Below are 24,107 nucleotides of genomic sequence, written 5' to 3' on the forward strand. Positions count from 1 at the left end.
GTATCCAGGGTCAAGTTCCATATTCTTGATTTTTCCGTGTTTGAAAAGACTTTTTTAAAAAAGATTATGAAGTCGGCAGTAGCACGATTTAAGAAATTTTCTTGTAAGAAAAAAAAAGTTAATATTGCTACTTTCCTCTTTCTCTCCCACCATAGCAAATAAAATTTGTTAGAAAACCGTCAGATGGAGAATGGAAATTACCGGGAACTTCCCCAGAAGAGCGTGCGTGCTAATTCGCTTCAGTCGTGTCTGACTCTGCGACCCCATGGACCGCATGCTTCTTTGCGCCTTTATCTCTACTGAAGTGTTGGAAGGATATCCATATTGTCATCGCAGAGCGCTGTGCGCAGGCGCAAGCTTTTGTCTGTGGTTCCTTCTTCCGGCCCCGAGCGCCCAGTCACTCAGGATGCCCAAGGATGAGCCAGTGCAGCTGAGAGCTAATTCGAGGCCCTGGTCATCACCCCCAGGGCTCGGGGCGGCATGCTGTACTCCGGAGGGCTTCTGCCCGCGAGCCTCAGGGATACCCAACGGTCTCTCACCTGGCTCTGGTTCCTGCGCCCCCCACCCAGCCATGTTCCTACTCCTCACACTGCTTGCTGCGCTTGGAGGGCTGCTCGCCAGCCCGGGTAAGACTGCGGAGCCTCGGCTTCCTTCCCCCTCTTCTGGGTACTGAGCAGAACTGAGATCTTCCTGGGGAGCAATTTCTGTAGCTCTAGGCTACCTGCCGCCCCTTTCTGGGATTCTCTGATGGTGCCTTCCTCCCACCCCCAGTCACCCCCGGACCAGGATAGGGGATGGAAGATGTTAGCCAAGGATGCATTGTCTCAGCAGCTGAAGGTCTTTCTGGGTCACCCACTCTGTAGCCAGAGGACTTAACCACGTTCGGTACTGCCCTGGCTTTATTCCTCAGAGACCGGAGGGGAAGGCTTCAACGTGGTTCTGGAAACCAATAGGATGGTCCTGCAGCATTGTCTGTTCTCTGTTCATTTGTTTCCTAGCCATTTTCAGTATGCCATTGAAAATCTGTGGAAATCTGGGGACCAGGAAGGAGGCTGGACACACGTAGATAAATTGACTTACAATTGTAGACCCCACCATGGACTCAAAGCTTAAGAATCCATGCTTCTCTTAGAGGACTGTTGCAAAAAAAAAAAAAAAAAAAAAAAAAATCCCATTTTCTTACTACAGATTCTGAGGGAATGTTCCTATATGTCACAGTTCCACAGAAGATAAGGTCAAATGAGAGTGAAGATTGGGAGAAGCAGGTAAATGATCAACAATATTACTTTTAAAGATGGAGTGAAGGAATAATTCAGGAGTGTGGGATGGACATGTATACACTGCCCTATTTAAAATGGATAACCAGCAAGGACCTACACAGGAAACTGTGTATGGCACAGGAAACTCTGCTCAATATTTTGTGGCAACCTGGATGGGAGGGGAGTTTGGGGGAGAATGGATACAGGTGTATATATGTGACTGAGTCCCTTTGCTGTCCATCCTGAAACTCTCACAACATTGTTAATTGGCTATGCTGCAATATCAAATAAAAAGTTAAAGAGTATCAGTTTTATAATTTAAAAGTTTAAGACTATTTTTATTTACCTTTGCATTGAATCAGATCATACTGATTTGTATTCACTTGCAAAGCCACATGTTTTTATTGTTAATTCCTGGGCCCTTCCCTTCATCTCTCAGGCTCTTCTGAAGCACTTGTTCACAATTTTCAAGAAATATTAAATACTATTGATGAATCATACTGGTAGAAATAAACAACATTAATTAAGTGTGACAATGGTTCAGACTGCAATTTATGGAAAGAAAACATTATTAATGGCCACAGTTAAAGTGACAGAAAAAATGGTTTAGAGCAAGATTTAGACCTGTGAATCTGACCCAGACACATCAGACTTATTGGAAATAATGGCCAAAGAAAAGGAAAACTAAAAATATCACATTTGCCTGAAATTTGATAATATTTAAATAATTGAAGTAAACAATTTGAAGTTTAAAGTGATAGCTATCACATTTACTGACAATGAAAACATGTCAGTAAATATTAATTAGAAAAAGAATTTGAAAAGTGTGCACTGCTACTAAAAACTAATTAAATTGAAGACATTCCATCTTGAATATTTTCCTGATTAAAATACTTCAAATTGGCATAGTTATACTGTTTCAGATTGCAGACCAGAAACTAGAAATCATAATATAGGGGTTTAGATTTCCACATGGTTAAGAAATGGGGTCAATATGTAGAAACCCTGAGAAAATGCTTTCAGTTTGAAGGATAATTTTTGAAATGAGTAAGTAAAAAAAAAATGTTAAGACTCCAATAACTCTGTTTTGACATACAGTATTGACATACAGTAGAGCATGATTATGTTCTACTACTGAAAAATTATAGTAAAAACTAAAAGTATGAAATTGTACTTGAAAATCATAATAAAATAATTTCCTTTAGAGAAGTTTTTTTTCATATACTATTCTCATTAATTCTCACATTAACCTTTTGAGATATTTTATATATATTTTCATATATATATATATATATATATGAGAAAGAGGATTACAGATATTAAGGTGGTCAGAGTTATCAGTTTTAGGACATGGAGTTACAACTTTAATTTATGAATCTTTTTCCATTAAGAGTAAACTAGCTACTATTGAAAAATATTTGCATATAAACTTTCTTTTTTTCTGATTTGCTTGCATTTGTATGTATATTGTCATTGCATGATCACTTTAAACTTCAAGTTGTTTACTTCAGTTATCTCGAAGTATAAAGCAATGATGCAGGATGTGAAATGTGCAGTGTCTGTCTACATGTTTTGAAATCTATGTATGTTTCATTACTGGCAATTGGTCTGTTCATATTTTCAATTTTTTCCTGGTTCAACCTTGGGATTTGTACCTTTCTAAGAATTTATCCATTTCATGTAGGATAAATTTTCTTGAACTATAACTGTTAATAGTCTCTTATGATCTTCCCTGGTGGCTCAGGGGTAAAGAACTTGCCTGCCAATGCAGGAGACATGTGTTTGATCCCTGGGTCAGGAAGATCCTCTGGAGAAGGAGATGACAACCCACTCCAGTACTCTCACCTTGGAAGTCCCATGGACTGAGGAGCCAAAGAGATTGACATGACTTAGCGACTAAGCAACACCAATAGTCTCTTATGGTCATCTATATTTCTGTGGTGTCAGTTACAACTTCTTTTTCATTTCTGATTTTATTAATTTAGGCCCTCTATTTTTTTTTTTTTTTTGATGAGTCTTACTACAGCCTTGTAATATTGTTTGAAATCATGGAGTGTGATGTCTCTGGCTTTGCTTTTCTTTTTCAAGATTGTTATAGCTATTAATGTTCTGCTTTAGGATTGTTTTCTCTATTTCTGTGAAAAATGACATTGGAATTTTGATAAGGATGCATTGAATCTATAGATCACTTTGAGTGCTATGGAAAAGTATTATTCCCTTCAACTTGTAGACATAGATTATCTGTTTATCTGTGTCTTCTCTAATTTTATTCATGATTGGTTTTTAGTTTTCAGTGTGTATGTTTTTCACCTCCTTGGTTACATTTATCCTTAAATATTTTATTCTTTTGTTCTTATTGTAAATGGGATTGGTTTCCTCTTCTTCTTTCTAATAGTTCATTGTTAAGTGTATATAAACAACACTGATTTTTGTATTTTGGCCTTGTGTCTTAAGACTTTTCCGGATTCATGTATTAATTCTGACAGTTTTTTGGCATTGCCTTCAGGGTTTTCCGAACATGTGATTATGTCATCTGCAGAGACAATGTTACTTCTTTCACACCTTTTGTTTTCTCTGCTTAAGGGAAGCTATCCCGTAACTAGGTGATTTTCTAGCCAGTTCCTCCAGTGCATCTGTATAAGGTGGGGCAATATGCGTGGACAAATTCCATTGAGGGAGAAGCTGGAGAGTTAGTTTTATAATGATCAGAGGCGTGAATCAGAGCAAGAAAGCACAGGGAATGCCCTCACATCTGTTCAAGTTCCCAGATGACGACTAATTATGTACCCAATCAGCTGCCAAGTACAAGCTATTTAGAAGCTCAGCCCCCAGGCAGCAGCCTGGGAAGTATGCACTCAAACCCTTTCCATGGTGAAGTTGGGACTTTTATGTTTTTTCCTGTCCCATCTGTCTTGAGCCCAGAAAGATAGTCCTGGGATGTGCTTGCATTTCTGTATAAACATTTTCTCTTAAGAAGACTCTGGGAACCTATAAATGTGGACCTTGTCAGATTTCAGAGTTGGGTGATATGGGATCCAAACGTTCAGGTGACAGCCTTAAAAGTTGAGGCTGCATCGCCAATATTTTTTAAGTAGAAATGGAATATAGACTTTAAAAATTGTGAATCGCTATATTATACCTCCATAACATATAACATTATACATTAATGTGTGTGTGTGTGTGTGTGTGTGTGTGTGTGTGTGAGTCACTCAGTCGTGTCTGAGTCTTTGCGACCCCATGGACTAGCCCACCTGTAGGCTCCTCAGTCCATGGGATTCTCCAGGCAAGAATATTGGAGTGGGTTACCATTTCCTTCTTCAGGTGATCTTCCCAACCCAGGGATCAAACCCAGGTCTCCTGCATTGCAGGTGGATTCTTTACTGCTGAGCCACCAGGGACATCAGTATACTTCAATTTAAAAAAAAAAATTGAGATTCTTATTGTATAGAGAAGCTCCTATTAGGAAGAAACTGGAGACTTGGTTTTCTTGTTGAATTGAGCAAAGAGTGGGGGAGGGTAGTCAGGGGAAGCGCCCACCAGCCCTTTCAGGCTGGTATCCCTAATAGCAGTATCCTGGTAGTATCTCTGATAGCAGTATCCTGGCAGTATCCCTAATAGCATACATGTGTGGTCTGATTCAAAGCTGGACCTTCAAGCTGCAACTGAGAATGTGAGTAGTCAAACCCCTTCCAGGAAGAAAGTGAGAGCTGGGTGCTTTGGCCTTCCCCATCTGTAATGCACCTGGGAATAACCATGAGACGTGCTCATGGACACATGAAAATCTACTTCTTTGTTTAATGGGAGACTCATGGATGGCAAGTCCCAGTGGCTGTCTGAACTAGGCTACTTGGAAGCCAGTCCCTTGGGTGGCAGCCTTAAAAGGTGTGCTGCTGAGTGGATCTAGAGATTGTCATACTGAGAGAAGTAAGTCAGACAGAGAAGAAATATCGCATAACACCCCTTATATGGGGAATCTAAAAAGAAATGATACCAATGAACTTACAAAACAGAAAGAGACTCACAGACTTAGAGAATGATTGTACGGTTGTCAGGGATAAGGATGAGGGGAAGGGATAGTTAGGGAGTTTGGGATGGTATATACACTCTGCTATATTTAAAATGGATAACCAACAAGGACCTACTGTATAGCACATGGAACTCTGCTTAATGTTCTGTGGCAACCTGGGTGGCTGGTGAGTTTGGGGGAGAATGCATACATGTATATATAAGTCTGACTCCCTTTGATGTACCCCTGAAACTATCACAACATAGTTAATCGGCTATGCCTGCTTTGTTGTTCGTTGTGTCTGACTCTTTGCAACCCCATGGGTTGTAGCCTGCCAGGCTCCTCTGTCCGTGGGATTTCCCAGGCGAGAATCCTGGAGTTGATTGTCATTGCCTTTTGTAAGGGATCTTCCTGACCCATGGATCAAACCTGGGTCTCCTGCACTGCAGGCGCATTCTTTGCCATCTGAACCACCAGGGGAGCCCTAATTGGCTATACTCCAATATAAAATAAAAAGTTAAAAAAAAAAAAGAAAAGTTGTGCTGCTGGATTCCTGGTCCAAACCTTTTGGTGCTGAGGGAGATACTGAGAATCGGGGCTTCTCTCCTGATCGGAAGTTATTTTGCCAGGGCTGGGTTTTATGGTGTGTATGTGTTTCCGCCTTTCCTGCCCTTTTGCATGGTGGATATCTTCTCAGTCACTCAGTATTGAGGAGCCACTCTGCTACTTTCTGGATTTCTCTCAGAGGCAATTGACCCATGTAGAGCTTATATTTGATATATCTGTGGGAGGAAGATAAGACCAGAGCCTCTTATCCTGTCATCATGCTTATTTCATGTTCCTGGGTATGTTTATTTTTGATTGGATTAACCCTGCTAATTTTATTTGGTTGATTGCTTAACTTTGTGATTTTCCTTTAAAATGTACTATACTTTGTTTCGGCAGGCAGTTAGGTTACCTATGAACCAGATTGAAAATGTCATGCTTGTACTGTCTTTTGTGGGGCTTTCTTGGTGGCTCAGTGGTAAAGAATCTGCTTGCAATGCAGGAGACTCGGGTTTGATACCTGGGTAGGGAAGATACCCTCCAGAAAGAAATATCAAACTGTTCTAGTATTCTTGCCTGGGAAACCCCATGGACAGGGAAGCCTGGACAGTCTATGGGGTCGCAAAGAATCGGACACAACTGAGTGACTAAACCACAATGTCTTTAGGATGAATGTCTAGAGTAACCTTGACTCTAGTTTCTAGGTTAGTTTCTCCTTAACACTAAAATTTGACCCTTCTGTGATCTTTACTGAATGGCATGAGTGTGTTCAGTGACATTTTTCTGCTCTGGTTGATCAGACCTTGAATGTCTCCCAGCACTATGTGAGCTGTGGGTTTTATTCCTCAGCTCCCCAGTTGTTCTTTGCCCATGGTGTTGGACAGACCCTAAATTCACAAAGTGGTTCCTACCATCTAGTGTTCAGACCATTGAAGAAGCTCCACTTCTGAGTATGAGAAAAACCTGTGACTTCCTTCCAACCAATAGGATATGGCCCAGTAGATGGAGGTACCTCTCAGGATCATATTTTGTTAAAGGACAAAGGTTGGATTTCATGCCTGTATCATTCTTTTATATAAAACATGTTTTACTAGACACTCTCTCACCCTCCGGATGATGCTTTAAAAGCAACCTGCCATAATGTGTACTGTGTACACCTCCTGCTGCTGGACCCCTTCCCATCAAGGTGATGAGGACCATTACACTTAGTCCCTGTAGTCTCACAGCTCGTATTGCTGGAGCCCCGGCTTTCTTCCCTTGCTTCCTTCTCTCAGGTCTGTCTTTAGCTTATATGTGAAGCATTGCCATGTGGCTCTAGTGTTTGAGAATGTATATTTATGTATTTATAAACATGTTATTGTTTCATTGTATTTTGTGTAGCATGTAAGCCTACAGTCATGCCTCATTCATTCTGGCTAAGGATGAGTATGTTTTTTATAAACATAAAGAGTAAAATCTAGTATTAATACATAGTAAAGTTATTTTTATTCAAAATATAGCTTTCATCTCTTCCTTTCAAAAGCCATTTCCTACATTTATCACCCTCATCCTGAATTTATTAAAAAATTTAAAATTCATGCTAGTTAGAACAATAAATTCTGAAGGATATATGCTTTTTAAAAATGGATTGTATGAGTCTTTTTTTACTTTAGTGAAAAATACTGTTTTATGTATTTCTGATTTCTAATTAATTACTGATTTCTAATTAATTACTTAATTATCTTTATTTGCTTTATTTTAGGTGACTTATATCATTACCATTGATAAAAAACCATACACTCTGCATCTCAGAAAACAGTAAGAAATGATTTTGCCTTAAAGCTTAGAATTTGCTTTAAAAAAACGTTTTTGTATGCTATTTAAATTTAAACATGTGGCAAAATGTAGGCTGTTTAATTAGTTTTTCAGTTTCGGGTTCATTAGTTCCTGAATATTAAGTCTACGAGATCTTTGAATTTTTATTTTCCAGCTTGTTATTTTCAAATAAAGCTATGCATAAATAAGTAAGCATTTAAATCCATGAACTCAAGAACAGCAAGTTATGTATCAAGTATATCCAATATGCAATCAAATGTGTATATATCATGTGGTTATAGGCAGAAAATTAAACTAGTGGCATACTTTGTGTGGAGGTTTTAATTATATATGTATTTATTTTTACTAACTTTATTTGGTAAATTATGTGTATATACATATAATCATAAAACTCTCAAGTGCATAATTATGTAAGTTTAACATAGTATCACAATTTTCAACCATAAATCAATTTTAAAACATTTCATTCTCCACATGAGACCCGTCATACCATTTCATATTTAATCCCTGTTATCAGCCACTTCTCTGGAAAACAAGTAATGTACTTTCTCTCTCAATCTGTGTTTTTCAACATTTTATATACTCAAATAGCATCTTCTGTGCCTACATCTTTGAAAATACGTATTTTTAACAACTGCATTTTGTCTGCCTGCATTTTTGTGGTTGAGTAAGGCTGGCAGAAAGTGAAGAGGAACTAAAACGCCTTTTGATGAAAGTGAGAGAGGAGAGTGAGAAAGGTGGCTTAAAGCTCAACATTCAGAAAACTAAGATCATGGCACCTGGTCCCATCACTTCATGGAAAATAGATGGGGAAACAGTGGCAACAGTGTCAGACTGTATTTTTTGGGCTCCAAAATCACTGCAGATGGTGATTGCAGCCGTGAAATTAAAAGACACTTACTCCTTGGAAGGAAAGTTACGACCAACATAGATAGCATATTAAAAAGCAGAGACATTACTTTGTCAACAAAGGTCCATCTAGTCAAGGCTGTGGTTTTTCCAGTGGTCATGTATGAATGTGAGAGTTGGACTGTGAAGAAAAGCTGAGCGCCAAATAATTGATGCTTTTAAAGTGTGGTGTTGGAGAAGACTCTTGAGAGTCCCTTGGACTGCACGGAGATCCAGCCAGTTCATCCTAAAGGAGATCAGTCCTGAGTGTTCATTGTAAGGACTGATGCTGAATCTGAAACTCCAATACTTTGGCCACCCCGTGAGAAGCGTTGACTCGTTAGAAAAGACCCTGATGCTGGGAGGGATTAGGGGCAGGAGGAGAAGGGGACGACAGAGGATGAGATGGCTGGATGGCATCAACAACGAGATGGACTTGAGTTTGAGTAAACTCCAGGAGTTGGTGATGGACAGGGAGGCCTGGTGTGCTACGAATCATGGGGTCACAAAGAGTCAGACACGACTGAGTGACTGAACTGAACTGAACTGAACTGAAGGCTGGAGAAAATTTTCCTTACTTAATTCATGACTATTCTCATCTAACTCATGATCATTAAACTCATGTTCGTCTTTAGGGTCACTACAATTCCATTAAAAAATATTCTTTGGTAAGATTATCAATGATCCTCATGTTTCTAAATGCCAGTTACTTTTTATTCTTCATTTTTCTTGATCAGTCAGTGGCATTTTGTATAGCTGAGCAGCATCTCCTCCTTATAACAGTTTCATTTGGCTCCCAGGACACAGCAAGTCTCTTGGTTGTCTCTTATCATTGTACTCAGTCTTTCTCAGATTTTGTTTTGTTTGTTTTCTGATTCCACCTCATCTCTCTCATCTTAGAAATACTCCATGGTGCTATTCTTAAAGCCCCCTTTTTTTCCTAGCTATACTCAATCACCTGGTTCTTTCATCTGCTCCTATGGGTGTATTGATTACTCCCAAACTTATATCTCTACTTATTTCTCTTCAGTGAACGCCACATTCATGTATTTGACTCCTTATTTAATAACCAAGAGTTTGCTGTAATCCTCATATTTAATGTGTCTAAAATATACTTTTGATCATTTTTCAAAATTTGTCTTTTCCTCAGTTATTTTAGTAAGTGTTATGTCTACTCTTTCAGTTTCTCAGAACAAAAATGTTAGAGTCACTCTTGACGTCTTATGTTTTTCTTTTGTTTTCTCCCACATTCAATGAATTACTTAATCCCATGTGATCTATCTTCAAAATACATTCAACAGAAATCAAACCAATATTTTAAAGTAATCATCAATCAATTAAAATAAATAATTATTTTTTAAAAACGCATTCAGCAATTGGACCTCCACCACTGCTACAATCCTAGTTCAAGCTACCATCATGTCTTTACTGGATAATAGCCTATCATCCAGCTATTGCAGCCTAGCTGATCTCTTTGTTTGTGCTTATCTGTCCTACAGAAGGTTCTCAACACGACATTCAGTCTGATTATATTAAAATGTTGCTCCCTGCTCCCTTCCTGCTCAGAATCTCCCAGTGGTGGCTTCTCATCTCTGGGACACCACCTCTCACTGTTGTCTCTTGTCTTCTCTCCACACTTCACCACAGGCACTTTGCCCTCTAGATGGTCTTTGTAGACACAAAACCTATCTCTGCCTTTGCATTTCCTCTTAGATCTGTGCAGATCCAAGTGGTTTGTTTTTCAGGTCTTCAGTAATCAAATCACTTAGCCTTTCCTTGCCATCCTGTCTACATTTGCAACCAATCTTCAGGCTTAATTTATTATCGCCTAATGTCGTAGCAGTATGTGTCTCTCACTGTGAGGAAGACCCTGGTTTTGTCTTTTCTAGATTGCTGTACCCCAGTGCCTTGAATTGGATCTATCAGATTGTTGGCACTCAGCAAATATTGTTGAATGAAGACATTTGTAGGCACACACACAAATATCTGATATGGAGGATTCAAAGTCTGTTCCGGTATTAAGAAAGCCTAAACTCTCTGAGATGCCAGATCAGTGAATTTACAAAGCATGCTAAAATTACTCTAGTTAAAGAATACTTTTATATGAATCCTAAATATTTTACTTTTATTTTTATTACTTTTAACATTTATGTTCATAGTAAATTCATGACTCAACCACTTTTAGTTTTTGTTTCCCTTAGCTCATTTGTATCCCAGAACTTTTTGCTTTATACATATAATGAAACTGGATCCTTGCATTCTGAGTCTTCATATTTTAAGGTAAGACCCAGATGTCTTAGACATTCATTACCACACATTTCTTTATTGAAGTGGGCTTATCGTTACCATTGGGATATGCTTGTTCCATGTTGGTGGTTTCATACAAATATTTTATTCCATATTCCATGTATGATAGGGATGAAATCCAGATCCAGAGAACATGTCTGGGCACCTTGTTGGTATAAAATAAAGAAATGTGTCAAATACTTATTTTTCTTGAAAACCACTTTTAGTAAATCTTTATGATACACAAACTTATTACTTTTAACTGTTTTAATGTTTTGAATATTTATAACTTTTGCCAATACATTTTATGCATAAATAATTGATTTACTGACCTCACTGTACTATTTTTCAGATGCAGTGTCATTATCAAGGATACATTGCAGATTTCCCAAATTCAGTCGTGACACTCAGCATCTGTTCTGGACTCAGGTAACAGAATCTTGGGGCTTCCCCATGACTCAGTGGGTAAAGAATCTGCCTGCAATGCAGGAGACACAGGAGAGGTGGGTTCGATCCCTGGGTCTGGAAGATCCCCTGGAAGAGGGCATGGCAACCCACTTCAGTATTCTTGCCTGAAAAAAATCCCATGGACAAAGGAGTCTGGCAGGCTACAGCCCACCCCTGATGGCTCAAAAAGTAAAGAATCTGCCTGCAGTGCAGGAGACCCACGTTCAGTCCCTGGGTTGGGAAGATTCCCTGGAGAAGGGAATGGCAACCAATTCTCATAGTCTTGCCTGGAGAATTCCATGGACAAAGGAGTCTGGTGAGCTGCAATCCATGGGGTCACAAAGAGTCGGACATGGCTGAGCAAGGAACACACAACAGAATCTTTGAGGTTATTTACACATGAAAAGTTAGGATATACTTTGAAATAAAACTTAGTGCAAAACACAAAAAATTTGTACAAAACACAAATCTGGGATATTTAAGGAGAATTCCAATTGGAATGTTTTCTTCATGGTGGCCTTACTTTTTAATATTAATAAATGGGCCTTTGCAGTAACCACTGAAGTGGAATCACTCAAGGGAATCCTAACTGAAGATATGTTCAAAATATTGAGGAGAAAGAGACATATGCAGTTAAAAAAAATTCAAACACACTCACCCCCCCCCCCCAAATCCTTTAGAACATCTCCCTGGATGTTATTATTGTATTTTGTATCAGTTGTCTGAAATAGTTATGGAAAATGACATTAAATGGTTACTTAACTAAGCGCAAGTTGTAAATTCTCAGTGTACGTGTGCTTTGTGTCAGATGTAAGACTACTAGCTGAGAAGGTACCTCAGAGGTAAAAGGGCAGGGGTGATGATTTTCATCACTGAAGTGGCAGGAAGAAGGTAGTGAGTTTATCAGATGAAGATCCAGGCCCAGAGCAGAGCGAAAAGACTCTTCCCACCTTCCCTTTGCTTTTCTTCACCTGATGTCCAGAATTTGACTCAGAAACTTGACATTTTCTGAATGTAGTTTTCCTACGTGTCAGCCTTTTTAGACCTCCACTCTATATATCCACTGTCCCTTATTTTAACCTCTGTAAGAACAGGAGCTTTTTATTCTTGGAATTCTCAGCAAATGCTTTGGTTTCCAGCAAATCAGTTCAGTTCAGTCGCTCAGTTGTGTCCGACGCTTTGCAACCCCATGGGTCGCCTTAATACACCTTGAATGAATGTGACTGCTATACAGAAAGAAAACAAAATACTTCTCAGTATATTTAGCTCTTTAATACGTGAGAAAAACTGAGGCAGATGTGGTTACTCAGTTACTAGTGAGAGCTGAAAAAAAAGTAGGGAAAGAGAGTGACTTTAAAACATGTTCTTCACTAAGGTTGCTTATTTCTTATGGCATTTTGAATTATAAATCTGATGGAATTGTTTGCAGGATGATGGGATTATTTGCAGGATTTTTATGTCATTGTTTTCTAAATATTCAGGGGATTCCTTCAGTTTGAAAATATCAGCTATGTCATTGAGCCTTTGCAATCTTCAGCAAGATTTGAGCACATAATTTATCAAGTGAAAAATGACTATCCAGATAAACCAATGTTCGCAGAAAATTACAGTAATATTTGGCAGAAAGATCAGTCCTATACAATCCATTTAAACTCACAGGTAACTGAGACAATTCTGATGTCATGGCACACTATAAAATTACTTCTGTAGAATTGTGTTAATCAGGAAAAGGAAGTACTTAGCTGCTGAGTAGCAATATAACAATTGGTATCTTTTTTCTACATGGGTAAATAAAACATTCATATTCCATCTAAAATACATGGAAATATGCAACAATGTACTTCAAACTTATTGTCTTATGTTGTCTTATGTAATATTTCTTGTTTTTCATTTTTATTCAAGCAAAAGTGCTTAGTATTGAATAAATTTAGGAATATAGAAACACTAGTTACCACTGACTGCCCTGGTAAAATTGCTTTTAATATTTTGATATATAGGTTTACATACTACTGGGACATGTCTTTATAAAATACTATATCATTTGTATATTATTAAACTTTTAATTTGTAGGCTGAATATAGCATTCTTAGTTGACAGGTGTTTTTCTTTCATCACTTTGGACATTTAAGCTCACTATCTTTTGGTCTCTGATGAAAAATCAGACGTTAGTCATCTTATTGAGGATTCCTTGTACACGATGTGTCCCTTCCTTGTTGATCCTTCCAAGAGTCTCTGTCTTTGCCTCATGATAATTTTCTTATGATGTGTCTTTCATTGAATCCCTTTGAGTTTATCCTACTTGGAGTTCATTAAACTTCTTGGATGCTTCAATTAATTTTTTCATGAGATTTAGGAACTTTCTGGCCATGAGTTCTTTGAAGATCCTTTTTGCCCTTTTATCTATCTCCTCCCTATTACCTCCATTGTATACATGTTGGTGTGCTTGAAAATGCCCCACAGGAAAAGAGTAGGCTCTGTTCATTTTTTTCCATTCTGATTTCTTTCTCTTCCTCAGACTGTATAATCTCAATTGACTTTAAAGAGGTACAAGAAGGGAAATCTTCATGGTAACAAAATAGTTTTGTATCTTGATTGGAGTTGTGGTTATATAAACATACACATGAAAAAATGATGTATAGATATACATATACACATTGTACCAGGTGAATACCCTAGTTTTGAAAATGTACTGTAATTTTGTAAGATGTAACCACTGGGGAGAATTACAAGAGATCTGTGATCTATTTTGGCAATATTCTATGATTCAATAGTTATTTTTAAAAACTGAACAAAAAATTTTAAAGAAGAGAATAAAAGTAACCCATTAAAATGAATGGATTTTGAAGTTCAGTTACTGAAGATGACATGTGACATTATGATGAATGGTACTGTAAGTTCACTTTAAAACACAGGTATTAAAGATACAGTGTTATTATTTTTGAAAATAAGAATATAAATTTGAAAAGTCAAATGGGGAAAAAAAACACTGTTATTAAAATATGAAATCTGCTGTGTAGAAACACTGAAAATTGGTTATGGTGTGTACATAATTTGTAGTTATATTCAACCAGACTGCAATTCAGAAGCCATGGCTGTCAACAGTGACTTGTATTTTTATACAGGCCCAGTAAGAGCAACCAAAATACAAAATATTTTTTAAGTTAATTTTGAACACCAAGAAAAGAAATAAACATCTCAGTACATACACATTTAAGATGCATGCATGGTTTACTTCCCTGTGAAAATATAAACCTAGGGTCTACCCGTTGAATCCAGTTTCTTTGTTCGCTTGTTTATTTATAGTAAGCTATGCTATTTTGTGGGGCTTCCCTGTTGGCTCAGTGCAAAGAGTTCACCTGCCAATGCAGGAGACACGAGTTCGATCCCTGGGTCAGGGAGATCTCCTCGAGAAGGAAACAGCAACCCACTCCAGTATTCTTGCCTGGAGAATTCAATGGACAGAGAAGACTGGTGGGCTGTGTCTGCGGAGTCACAGAGTCAGACATGACTTAATGACTAAACAACAGCAACAACAAAAAGCTGTTTTATGTCAGATGCCATCTTTGTTCCCTCCTTACATTTAGATTTAGTTACCAGTGCACTTGGGTCAAGGAAGAAATTGTAGGTCCTTTAAAATATCCATGTGTGAAATGGTATTTCAGCATGTTAGATATACAGCTCTTGTAAAAATTGCCGTTGGAGTACTAAATGATGATGTAATAAATTGATGATTCATAGCTGACTAACTTGACACAATCAAGGATTATTACATTGTATCAAATGGGACACAGAGCCTATGGTCTGGAGCTATGGAGTTACTCACTTTCTCTTATTCAGTATTAACAGTGAATACCTAGACTTCTACCATACTCTATCAGGCTCACTGGGATTCCTTTAAACTTGGAATTTGTTTTCAAGTTAATTTTATGATTTGCAATTCATTTTTATGGTTAAGACCTCATGAGGATTTTATATATATATATATATAAAACTTTTGTCTTCTTTACATGTCACTGTCTGTGTTTAATAAATTCAAAGCATATCAACATTTGCTAAATTCTCTTTTCAGGAAAAAACTTTTTCAGAACTATTGCCCCAGTATCTAGAAATGCACATTATAGTGGAAAAAGATTTGGTAAGTCAAACTTCCCCCTCCTTCCCTTGCTCTCTCTGTTCTTTCCCATTTTTTTTCCTTTCTTAAAGCTTAATGTTTTATTGCTGTCACTTAAAGAACATCAGCCAAAATGTTTAATCATTTCTGAGTATTAAGTTTATGAAATCAATTTATGGTAATTTTTTATATTGTTCACTGTCTTATAGGTTTCAAAATTAATATTTCTAATGATCATGGAAAGGTAGCTACACTTTTTTTGCTACATGTTTATAGAAAAATTAAAAATGGAACTGCCAATTTGGAGCAATTTATCTTTCAGAGTCCAGACATTTTTTTATTTTTATTTTTAATTAATTTATTTTTTATTGAAGTATAATTGATTTACAATGTTGTGCCAATATCCTCTGTACAGCAAAGTGAATCAGTTATATACATATAAGCATTCCTTTTTAGTATTCTTTTCCATTATGGTTTATCACAGGACATTAAATACAGTTCACTGTGCTATAAAGTGGGACCTTGTGGTTTATCTCCCTTCTCTCTTTAAACATTATGAAAAACTTCCTTCAAGACATAATGTAATTTTCTGATTATTTCCAAATAGAAAGATTTAATTTTAGGTGTGCCTTGGATGCGGTTAGGAGGTTTCCCCCATGGCTCAGTGGTAAAGAATCCACCTGCAATGCAGGAGATGTGGATTGGATCCCTGAGTCAGGAAGATCCCCTGGAGAAGGAAATGGCAGCCCACTCCAATAATCTTGGCTAGAAAATCCCATAGACAGAGGAGCCTGGAAGACTACAGACCATAGGGCCACAGAAGAGTCAGACAGGACTGAGTGACTAAACAACAAACAAGAAATGGACATAATCGGGACCCCAAACTAGTCTAGGATGCACAATACTACCTACCCGCCCTCTCATCTGCAGATCAGGCCAGGATCTCTGCCCACACTTCTTAACTGCCTTGCCCGCTCCTTAACCTGCTGCACCCTCTCTGGTCACAGCGTTTTCTTTGAACTGTGATAGACATTTGCCATCTGACCAACTGACTTAATATTTTTTCCAACTTTTTGAGGAATAATTGATAAATAAGGCTGTATATGGCTAAATTGTACAATGTGAAGATTTGATGACCAGGTACTTTGCAGATTGTTTACCAAGATAATTAACAGATTCACTGCCTCACGGCATTAACACTTTGTTCCGTGTGTGTGTGTGTGTGTGTGTGTGTGTGTGTGGTTAGAACACTTAAGAGAACTCATTAACTGTCAAGTGTACAATACCATATCATTAACTGTAGTCACATGTGCAGCATTAGATACTCAGAACCTATAACTGAAAAGTTTGTACCCTTTGGCCTACATTTCTCTATTACTTCCTCTGGCAACCAAAATTCTGTTCTTTGTTTCTATGAAATTAGACTTTTTTTTTTTTTTAATTCTACATGTTAGTGATACCATGCCACAACACAGTTTCTGTCCTTCTTGGTTTGCCTTATTTCACTTAGCACAATGCCCTCCAGATTTATCATGTTGTTGCAAACGAGAGAATTTCCTCCTTTTTGTGACTGAATACTATGCCACTGTACATGTACTGTACTAAGTGGCTTTAGTTGCGCTCGACTCTTTGCAACCTTATGGATTATAGCCCACCAGGCTCCTCTGTCCATAGGCTACTCCAGGCAAGAACACTGGAGAGGATTACCAGGCCTTCTTCCCATTGTACATATATACCACTTTTTTCTGTTCTTTCATCTGTTGATGGACACTTAAAGATGTTTTCATATCTAGGCTATGGTGAATAATGTTTCAAACATGGGCATACAGGTATTTCTATGAGATACTGATTTCACTTTCTTAGGCTACTAAGAAGTGGGATTGCCATTCATATGGTAGTTCCTTTTTTAACTTTTTAAGGAACTGTTATATTGTTTTCCATAATGGTGCACCAATTTACAATCCCAGTGTACAAGGGTCTTCTTTTCTCAACATGCTCAACAGCATTTGTCAGTTCAGATCAATCTCTCAGTCGTGTCCAACTCTTTGTGACCCCATGGACTGCAGCCTGCAAGGCTTACCTGTCCATCACCAACTCCCAGAGCTTGCTCAAACTCATGTCCATTGAGTTGGTGATGCCATCCAACCATCTCATCCTCTGTCATCCCCTATCTCCTCCTGCCTTCAATCTTTCCCAGCATCAGGGTCTTTTCCAATAAGTCAGTTCATCACATCAGGTAGCAAAAATGCTGGTGCTTCACCTTCAGTATCACTCCTTCAATGCATACTCAGGACTGATTTCCTTTAGGATTGACTGGTTGGATCCAAGGGACTTTCAAGTGTCTTCTCTAATACCACAGTTCAGAAGCATCAATTCTTCAGTGTTTAGCGTTCTTTATAGTCCAACTCTCACATCCATATATGACTACTGGAAAAACCATAGCTTTGACTAGATGGACCTTTGTTGGCAAAGTAATGTCAGCTTTTTAATATGCAAACTAGGTTGGTCATAGTTTTTCTTCCAAGGAGCAAGCGTCTTTTAATTTCAGGGCTGCAGTCACCATCTGCAATGATTTTGGAAAGAAAATAAAGTCTAACTGTTTCAATTGTTTCCCTGTCTATTTGCCATGAAGTGATGGGACTGGGTGCCATGATTTTAGTTTTTTGAATGTTGAATTTTCAGCCAACTTTTTCACTTTCCTCTTTCACTTTCATCAAGAGGCTATTTAGTTCCTCTTCGCTTTCTGCCATAAGGGTGGTGTCATCTACATATCTGAGTTTATTGGTATTTCTCCCAGAAATCTTGATTCCAGCTTGTGCTTCATCAAGCCCAGCATTTCACATGATGTACTCTACATTTAAGTTAAATAAGCAGGGTGACTATACAGCCTTGACGTACTCCTTTCCCAATTTGGAAGCAGTCTGTTGTTCCATGTCTGGTTCTAATTGTTGCTTCTTGACCTGCAGACAGATTTCTTAGGCATATGTAAGCTCTTGTTTCTTTCTTTTGTTTTGTTCTGTTTTTTTTTTTGATGATAGCCATCTGACCGGTGTGAGGTGAAATTTCACTGTGGATTTTGTTTTCATTTCCCTGATGGTTAGTAATGTTGAATACCTTTTATGTACCTGTTGGTCACTTGCATGTCTTTTTTGGGAAAATATCCGTTTGGTAAATATAGTATCTTTTGAATATCTAGATAAGAGTGAAAATGTTATTTCATTGGGTTAGTGTAAATTACTTTTATAGGATATTGATAGTTTTCAAAAGTGACTGTAGCAGTTTGCTCTTCCATCTTCTCACAAGTGATTGGTATTGATAGTCTTTCTCAACTTTAAATGGACTATAATCTATGAAAATATTGAATCACCATGGTGTACACCTGAAGCTGATATAATATTGTGAATTGACTATAGTTTTTAAAAATATATTTATCAGTTTCAAAGAAAAAATATTTTCTTTCTTTTCACGTTTACCCTATTTCATTTTGTTCTTTATCAAACCTTTTTGAATCGTTCATGCCACATAATTTTCACTTTACATCATTAAGATTTCTGTCTTCCTAAAGATTTATTCGAGCATGTTGATTATTTTTAATATTTATTTACTCTTCTTTAATTGCTAAGCATGCAATGGGAAATACTGTGACTGATTTCTTCTGTTTTAGAAAATATCTACTTCAAGAAATCCCTTTATAATACAGACAGATCTGTGAAGTTATTTTAGTACCTCTTGATGATTTCAATTGTTTTTGCTGGACAGTGTTTTTATTTTTTTTCCCCATTTATTTTTATAAGTTGGAGGCTAATTACTTTACAATATTGTACTGGTTTTTGCCATACATTGACATGAATCAGCCATGGATTTACATGTATTCCCCATCTGATCCCCCCTCCCACCTCCCTCTCCATCTCATCCCTCTGGGACTTCTCAGTGCACCAGGCCCGAGCACTTGTCTCATGCATCCAACCTGGGCTGGTGATCTGTTTCACCCTTGATAATATACATATTTTGATGCTGTTCTCTCAAAACATCCCACCCTCGCCTTCTCCCACAGAGTCCAAAAGTCTGTTCTATACATCTGTGTCTCTTTTTCTGTCTTGCATATAGGGTTATTGTTACCATCTTTCTAAATTCCATATATATGTGTTAGTATACTGTATTGGTGTTTATCTGTCTGGTTTACTTCACTCTGTATAATGAGCTCCAGTTTCATCCATCTCCTTAGAACTGATTCAAATGAATTCTTTTTAATGGCTGAGTAATATTCCATGGTGTATATGTACCACAGCTTCCTTATCCATTCGTCTGCTGATGGGCATCTAGGTTGCTTCCATGTCCTGGCTATTGTAAACAGTGCTGCAATGAACATTGGGGTACATGGGTCTCTTTCAGATCTAGTTTCCTCGGTGTGTATGCCCAGAAGTGGGATTGCTGGGTCATATGGCAGTTCTATTTCCAGTTTTTTAAGGAATCTCCACACTGTTTTCCATAGTGGCTGTACTAGTTTGCATTCCCACCAACAGTGTAAGAGGGTTCCCTTTTCTCCACACCCTCTCCAGCATTTACTGCTTGTAGACTTTTGGATAGCAGCCATCCTGACTGGCGTGTAATGGTACCTCATTGTGGTTTTGATTTGCATTTCTCTGATAATGAGTGATGTTGAGCATCTTTTCATTTGTTTGTTAGCCATCTGTATGTCTTCTTTGGAGAAATGTCTGTTTAGATCTTTGGCCCATTTTTGGATTGGGTCATTTATTTTTCTGGAATTGAGCTGCAGGAGTTGCTTGTATATCTTTAAGATTAATCCTTTGTCTGTTTCTTCATTTGCTATTATTTTCTCCCATTTTGAAGGCTGTCTTTTCACCTTGTTATAGTTTCCTTTGTTGTGCAAAAGCTTTTAAGTTTAATTAGGTCCCATTTGTTTATTTTTGCTTTTATTTCCAATATTCTGGGAGGCGGGTCATAGAGGATCCTGCTGTGATTTATGTCGGAGAGTGTTTTGCCTATGTTCTCCTCTAGGAGTTTTATAGTTTCTGGTCTTACATTTAGATCTTTAATCCATTTTGAGTTTATTTTTGTGTATGGTGTTAGAAAGTGTTCTAGTTTCATTCCTTTACAAGTGGTTGACCAGTTTTCCCAGCATCACTTGTTAAAGAGATTGTCTTTTTTCCATTGTATCTTCTTGCCTTCTTTGTTGAAGATAAGGTATCCAGAGGTACGTGGATCAGCATCGAAACATGTATATTATCAAGTGTGAAACAGATCACCAGTCCAGGTTGGATGCATGAGACAAGTGCTTAGGGCTGGTGCACTGGGATGACCCAGAATGATGGGATGGGGAGGGAGGTGGAGGGGGGGTTCAGGATGAAGAACACATGTAAATCCATTGCTGATTCATGTCAGTGTATGGCAAAAACCACTACAATATTATAAAGTAATTAGCCTCCAACTAATCAAAATTAATGGAAAAAATAAAAAATAAAAAGAATAAAATATATAACAAGTGAGAGTCTATTTTGAATGCCTAAGTGTGATTTTTTATTGTTGTTTTCATTATGGTAAATATTATTATCTTTATGTTAGTATACTTTAATTCATCTCACAAATCCTATGGTTTTCCTGCTTGCTATAATCAAGAGATATTCATCATACAAGAAAAATTGCTGTCACTTACATTTTTAAGAGAGTCATAAAAAATTTCTTTTTCAGTATGATTATATGGGATCAGAAATGATGGCTGTAACACAGAAAATTATCCAGATTATTGGCCTTGTCAATGCAGTAAGTTTTAACATTTTTGCATGTATAAATTCATGAAAAGCCATAGAAAACCTTTTCATTATATCATGGCAAATTAATGACTTCAAGTCCTTTATTTGGGTTAATACCCAAAGTAATCAAGTAAACTTTATGTTTTATGTACTGTTTTGAGGTAATGATATATTTTATTTGAATATATACACTACAAATTTTATTTTTAGATGTTTAGTCAGTTCAAATTGACTGTGATATTGTCCTCCTTGGAATTGTGGTCAGATAAAAACCAAATTTCCACCATTGGAGATGCTGATGATTTATTACAACGATTTTTGGCATGGAAACAGGACTATCTTATCCTTCAGCCCCACGATGTAACATTCTTACTTATGTAAGCACAATATTCTATATTAACAAAGAGATATACATAAATAATTTCACTAATTTTATAATATAATACATTTACAGTGTTGTTCAGTTTTCTGTAGGCCCCTTTGAAAATGTTAAGTAAAATATAGCTGCTGCCATCGAGGTGATAGTGTAGTAGGAAATATGATAAAAATAAAAACAATCTGAATCACTTACGTGACAAAATATTTTGGAATATAATTTATATGAAAAAAATCTGTCTTTCATGAGCTTTTATAATAACAGCTATATGACAGAATACATACAAACCCCAACTTATTAATAAAGTAAAACTGATACTATTCAGTTAATAAATACTACCTACCATTTGTGAAGGCATTTCATGTCTACTGTTCGATAAAGAAACATTTAGGTTTTTGGTAATATGGTTAGGGCTTCCCTGGTGGCTCAGATGGTAAGAATTTGCCTGCATGTGGGAGGCTCAGGTTTGATCCCTGAGTTGGGAAGTTCTTTGGAGAAGGGAATGGCTCCCCACTCCAGTATTCTTGTGGAGAATTCCACGGACAGAGGAGCCTGGCGGGCTACAGCCTATGGGGTTGCAAAGAGTAGGCCATGACTGAAGAAATGCCTGTCTATAATTTTAAAAACTGCTTATATTTAGATGGCAAGGATTACTTTCCATAAATTAAAAATTCCTCTTAATTTTTAGTGACCAAAACAATGAATTGCTGAATAAGAGAAACTGAGGAGAATTTGAGATAAGAAAATGATATCAAGTCAGGGAGTTAGGTTAAGAAAAAAAAATTGGTATTAAGGTGAATTATAGTTTTCAAAAATTCGAGCATTTTGTATAGTATATTAGGTATTATTCAGATTAAAAATAGTGTGTTTGAAAACTTACTTTAAATTTTATGGGAGATTTAACTTAATAAATAAGCTTGTGAATCTTTCTGAATGACCATGCTAATAAAAAGGCAATATTATAATGATATAGTTACAGGGAACAGCCTAAATATGTGGGAGCAACATTTCCTGGCACAGTATGCAATAGAAGCTATGATTCAGATGTTGCTGTGGTATGTAATTTGTGTCCTCTCCATGACTATTTTTTCCTAAACTTTATATTGCGTTTTATAAATATTGTTTTACATAGTGAAGTAAACTTGATTTTTTCTCTATATCTGTATTTATTATTATTTTGTTGGGACAACATGATTTTAATCTCAGACAGTTTATTTAATTATAAATTTCAAACATAGGGAAATGATACGAAGAGATACTATACGAATGATACTATAACTCTTCACCAGCCTGGCATAAAAGATAATAGCATTGTATCAGATTTCCTAAAGATATAAAAACTTAGGGAAAAGTTAAAGCCTTCTGTTATGTCTCCTTCAAATTCAGGAAATAACAGAAGGCATGACTTCATATTTGCTAGTGAAAGGTTGTTGCTGAATCACGCAAAGGCGCTGGGGTTCTTGGCCTCTGGAGGAGAAGAATTCAATCCGGGGCCAGAGACAAGGCTGGATCACTCAGAGCTTTTGTGTAATAAAGTTTTATTAAAGTATAAAGGAGACAGAGAAAGCTTCTGACATAGACATCAGAGAGGGGTAGAAAGAGTACCCCCTTGCTAGTGTTAGCAATGGAGTTATATACTCTCCAATGAATCCAAAGAATGTCTGGAGGTTGCAAAGACCTCACCAGACCTACTCCCATAATTTACAGTTTAAAATAATGGAATTAGCCAGAAGGTTTAATCCAGAGACTGTCCTCAGGCAGGATATATCCTTGTAAAGACCAGACTTACTCCCATAATTTATGTTTTAAGATAACAGATTGCCGGGAAAAATATCAATAACCTCAGATATGCAGCTGACATGACCCTTATGGTAGAAATTGAAGATGAACTTTTGATGAAAGTGAAAGAGGAGAGTGAAAAAGTTGGCTTAAAACTCAACATTCAGAAAACTAAGATCATGGCATCTGGTCCCATCTCTTCATGGCAAATAGATGGGGAGACAGTGGAAACAGTGTCAGATTTTATTTTTTTCGGGGGGGGGGCACCAAAATCACTGCAGATGGTGATTGCAGCAATGAAATTAAAAGACGCTTACTCCTTGGAAGGAAAGTGATGACCAACCTAGATAGCATATTAAAAAGCAGAGACATTACTTTGCCAACAAAGATCTGTCTGGTCAAGGCTATGGTTTTTCCAGTGGTCATGTATGGATGTGAGAGTTGGACTGTGAAGAAAGCTGAGCACCAAAAAATTGATGTTTTTGAACTGTGGTGTTGAAGAAGAGTCTTGAGAGTCCCTTGGACTGCAAGGAGATCCAACCAGTCCATCCTAAAGCAGATCAGCCCTGGGTGTTCATTGGAAGGACTGATGCTGAAGCTGAAACTCCAATACTTTGGCCACCTCCTGCGAAGAGTTGACTCATTGGAAAAGACCCTGATGCTGGGAGGGATTGGGGGCAGGAGGAGAAGGGGACGACAGAGGATGAGATGGCTGGATGGCATCACTGACTCGATGGACACGGGTTTGGGTGAACTCCGGGAGTTGGTGATGGACAGGGAGGCCTGGCGTGCTGCAATTCATGGGGTCGCAAAGAGTCAGACA

At 37.5% G+C, this 24,107-nt stretch overlaps 1 protein-coding gene across 2 annotated transcripts in view; it reads left to right on the forward strand.

Annotated features, from left to right (window-relative positions):
• Window positions 1-294: 294 nt before the first annotated feature.
• LOC110126585 (disintegrin and metalloproteinase domain-containing protein 18) overlaps window positions 295-24,107 on the forward strand; it is a 102,197-nt gene continuing 78,384 nt past the window's right edge. For both annotated transcript variants that reach the window (XR_002310482.2, XM_020876315.2), the window contains exons 1-10: window positions 295-626; window positions 1,189-1,265; window positions 7,553-7,608; window positions 10,716-10,794; window positions 11,153-11,229; window positions 12,729-12,906; window positions 15,317-15,382; window positions 21,068-21,139; window positions 21,340-21,506; window positions 22,479-22,560. Coding sequence is in view for 1 of the 2 variants with exons in the window: in XM_020876315.2 (XP_020731974.2) it covers window positions 407-626; window positions 1,189-1,265; window positions 7,553-7,608; window positions 10,716-10,794; window positions 11,153-11,229; window positions 12,729-12,906; window positions 15,317-15,382; window positions 21,068-21,139; window positions 21,340-21,506; window positions 22,479-22,560 (1,074 nt within the window). In the remaining variant the exon portion in view is untranslated. The remainder of the gene's footprint in view (window positions 627-1,188; window positions 1,266-7,552; window positions 7,609-10,715; window positions 10,795-11,152; window positions 11,230-12,728; window positions 12,907-15,316; window positions 15,383-21,067; window positions 21,140-21,339; window positions 21,507-22,478; window positions 22,561-24,107) is intronic.

This window comes from Odocoileus virginianus, chromosome 32 (genome assembly GCF_023699985.2).
Source record: "Odocoileus virginianus isolate 20LAN1187 ecotype Illinois chromosome 32, Ovbor_1.2, whole genome shotgun sequence".
Classification (NCBI taxonomy): Eukaryota; Metazoa; Chordata; class Mammalia; order Artiodactyla; family Cervidae; genus Odocoileus; species Odocoileus virginianus.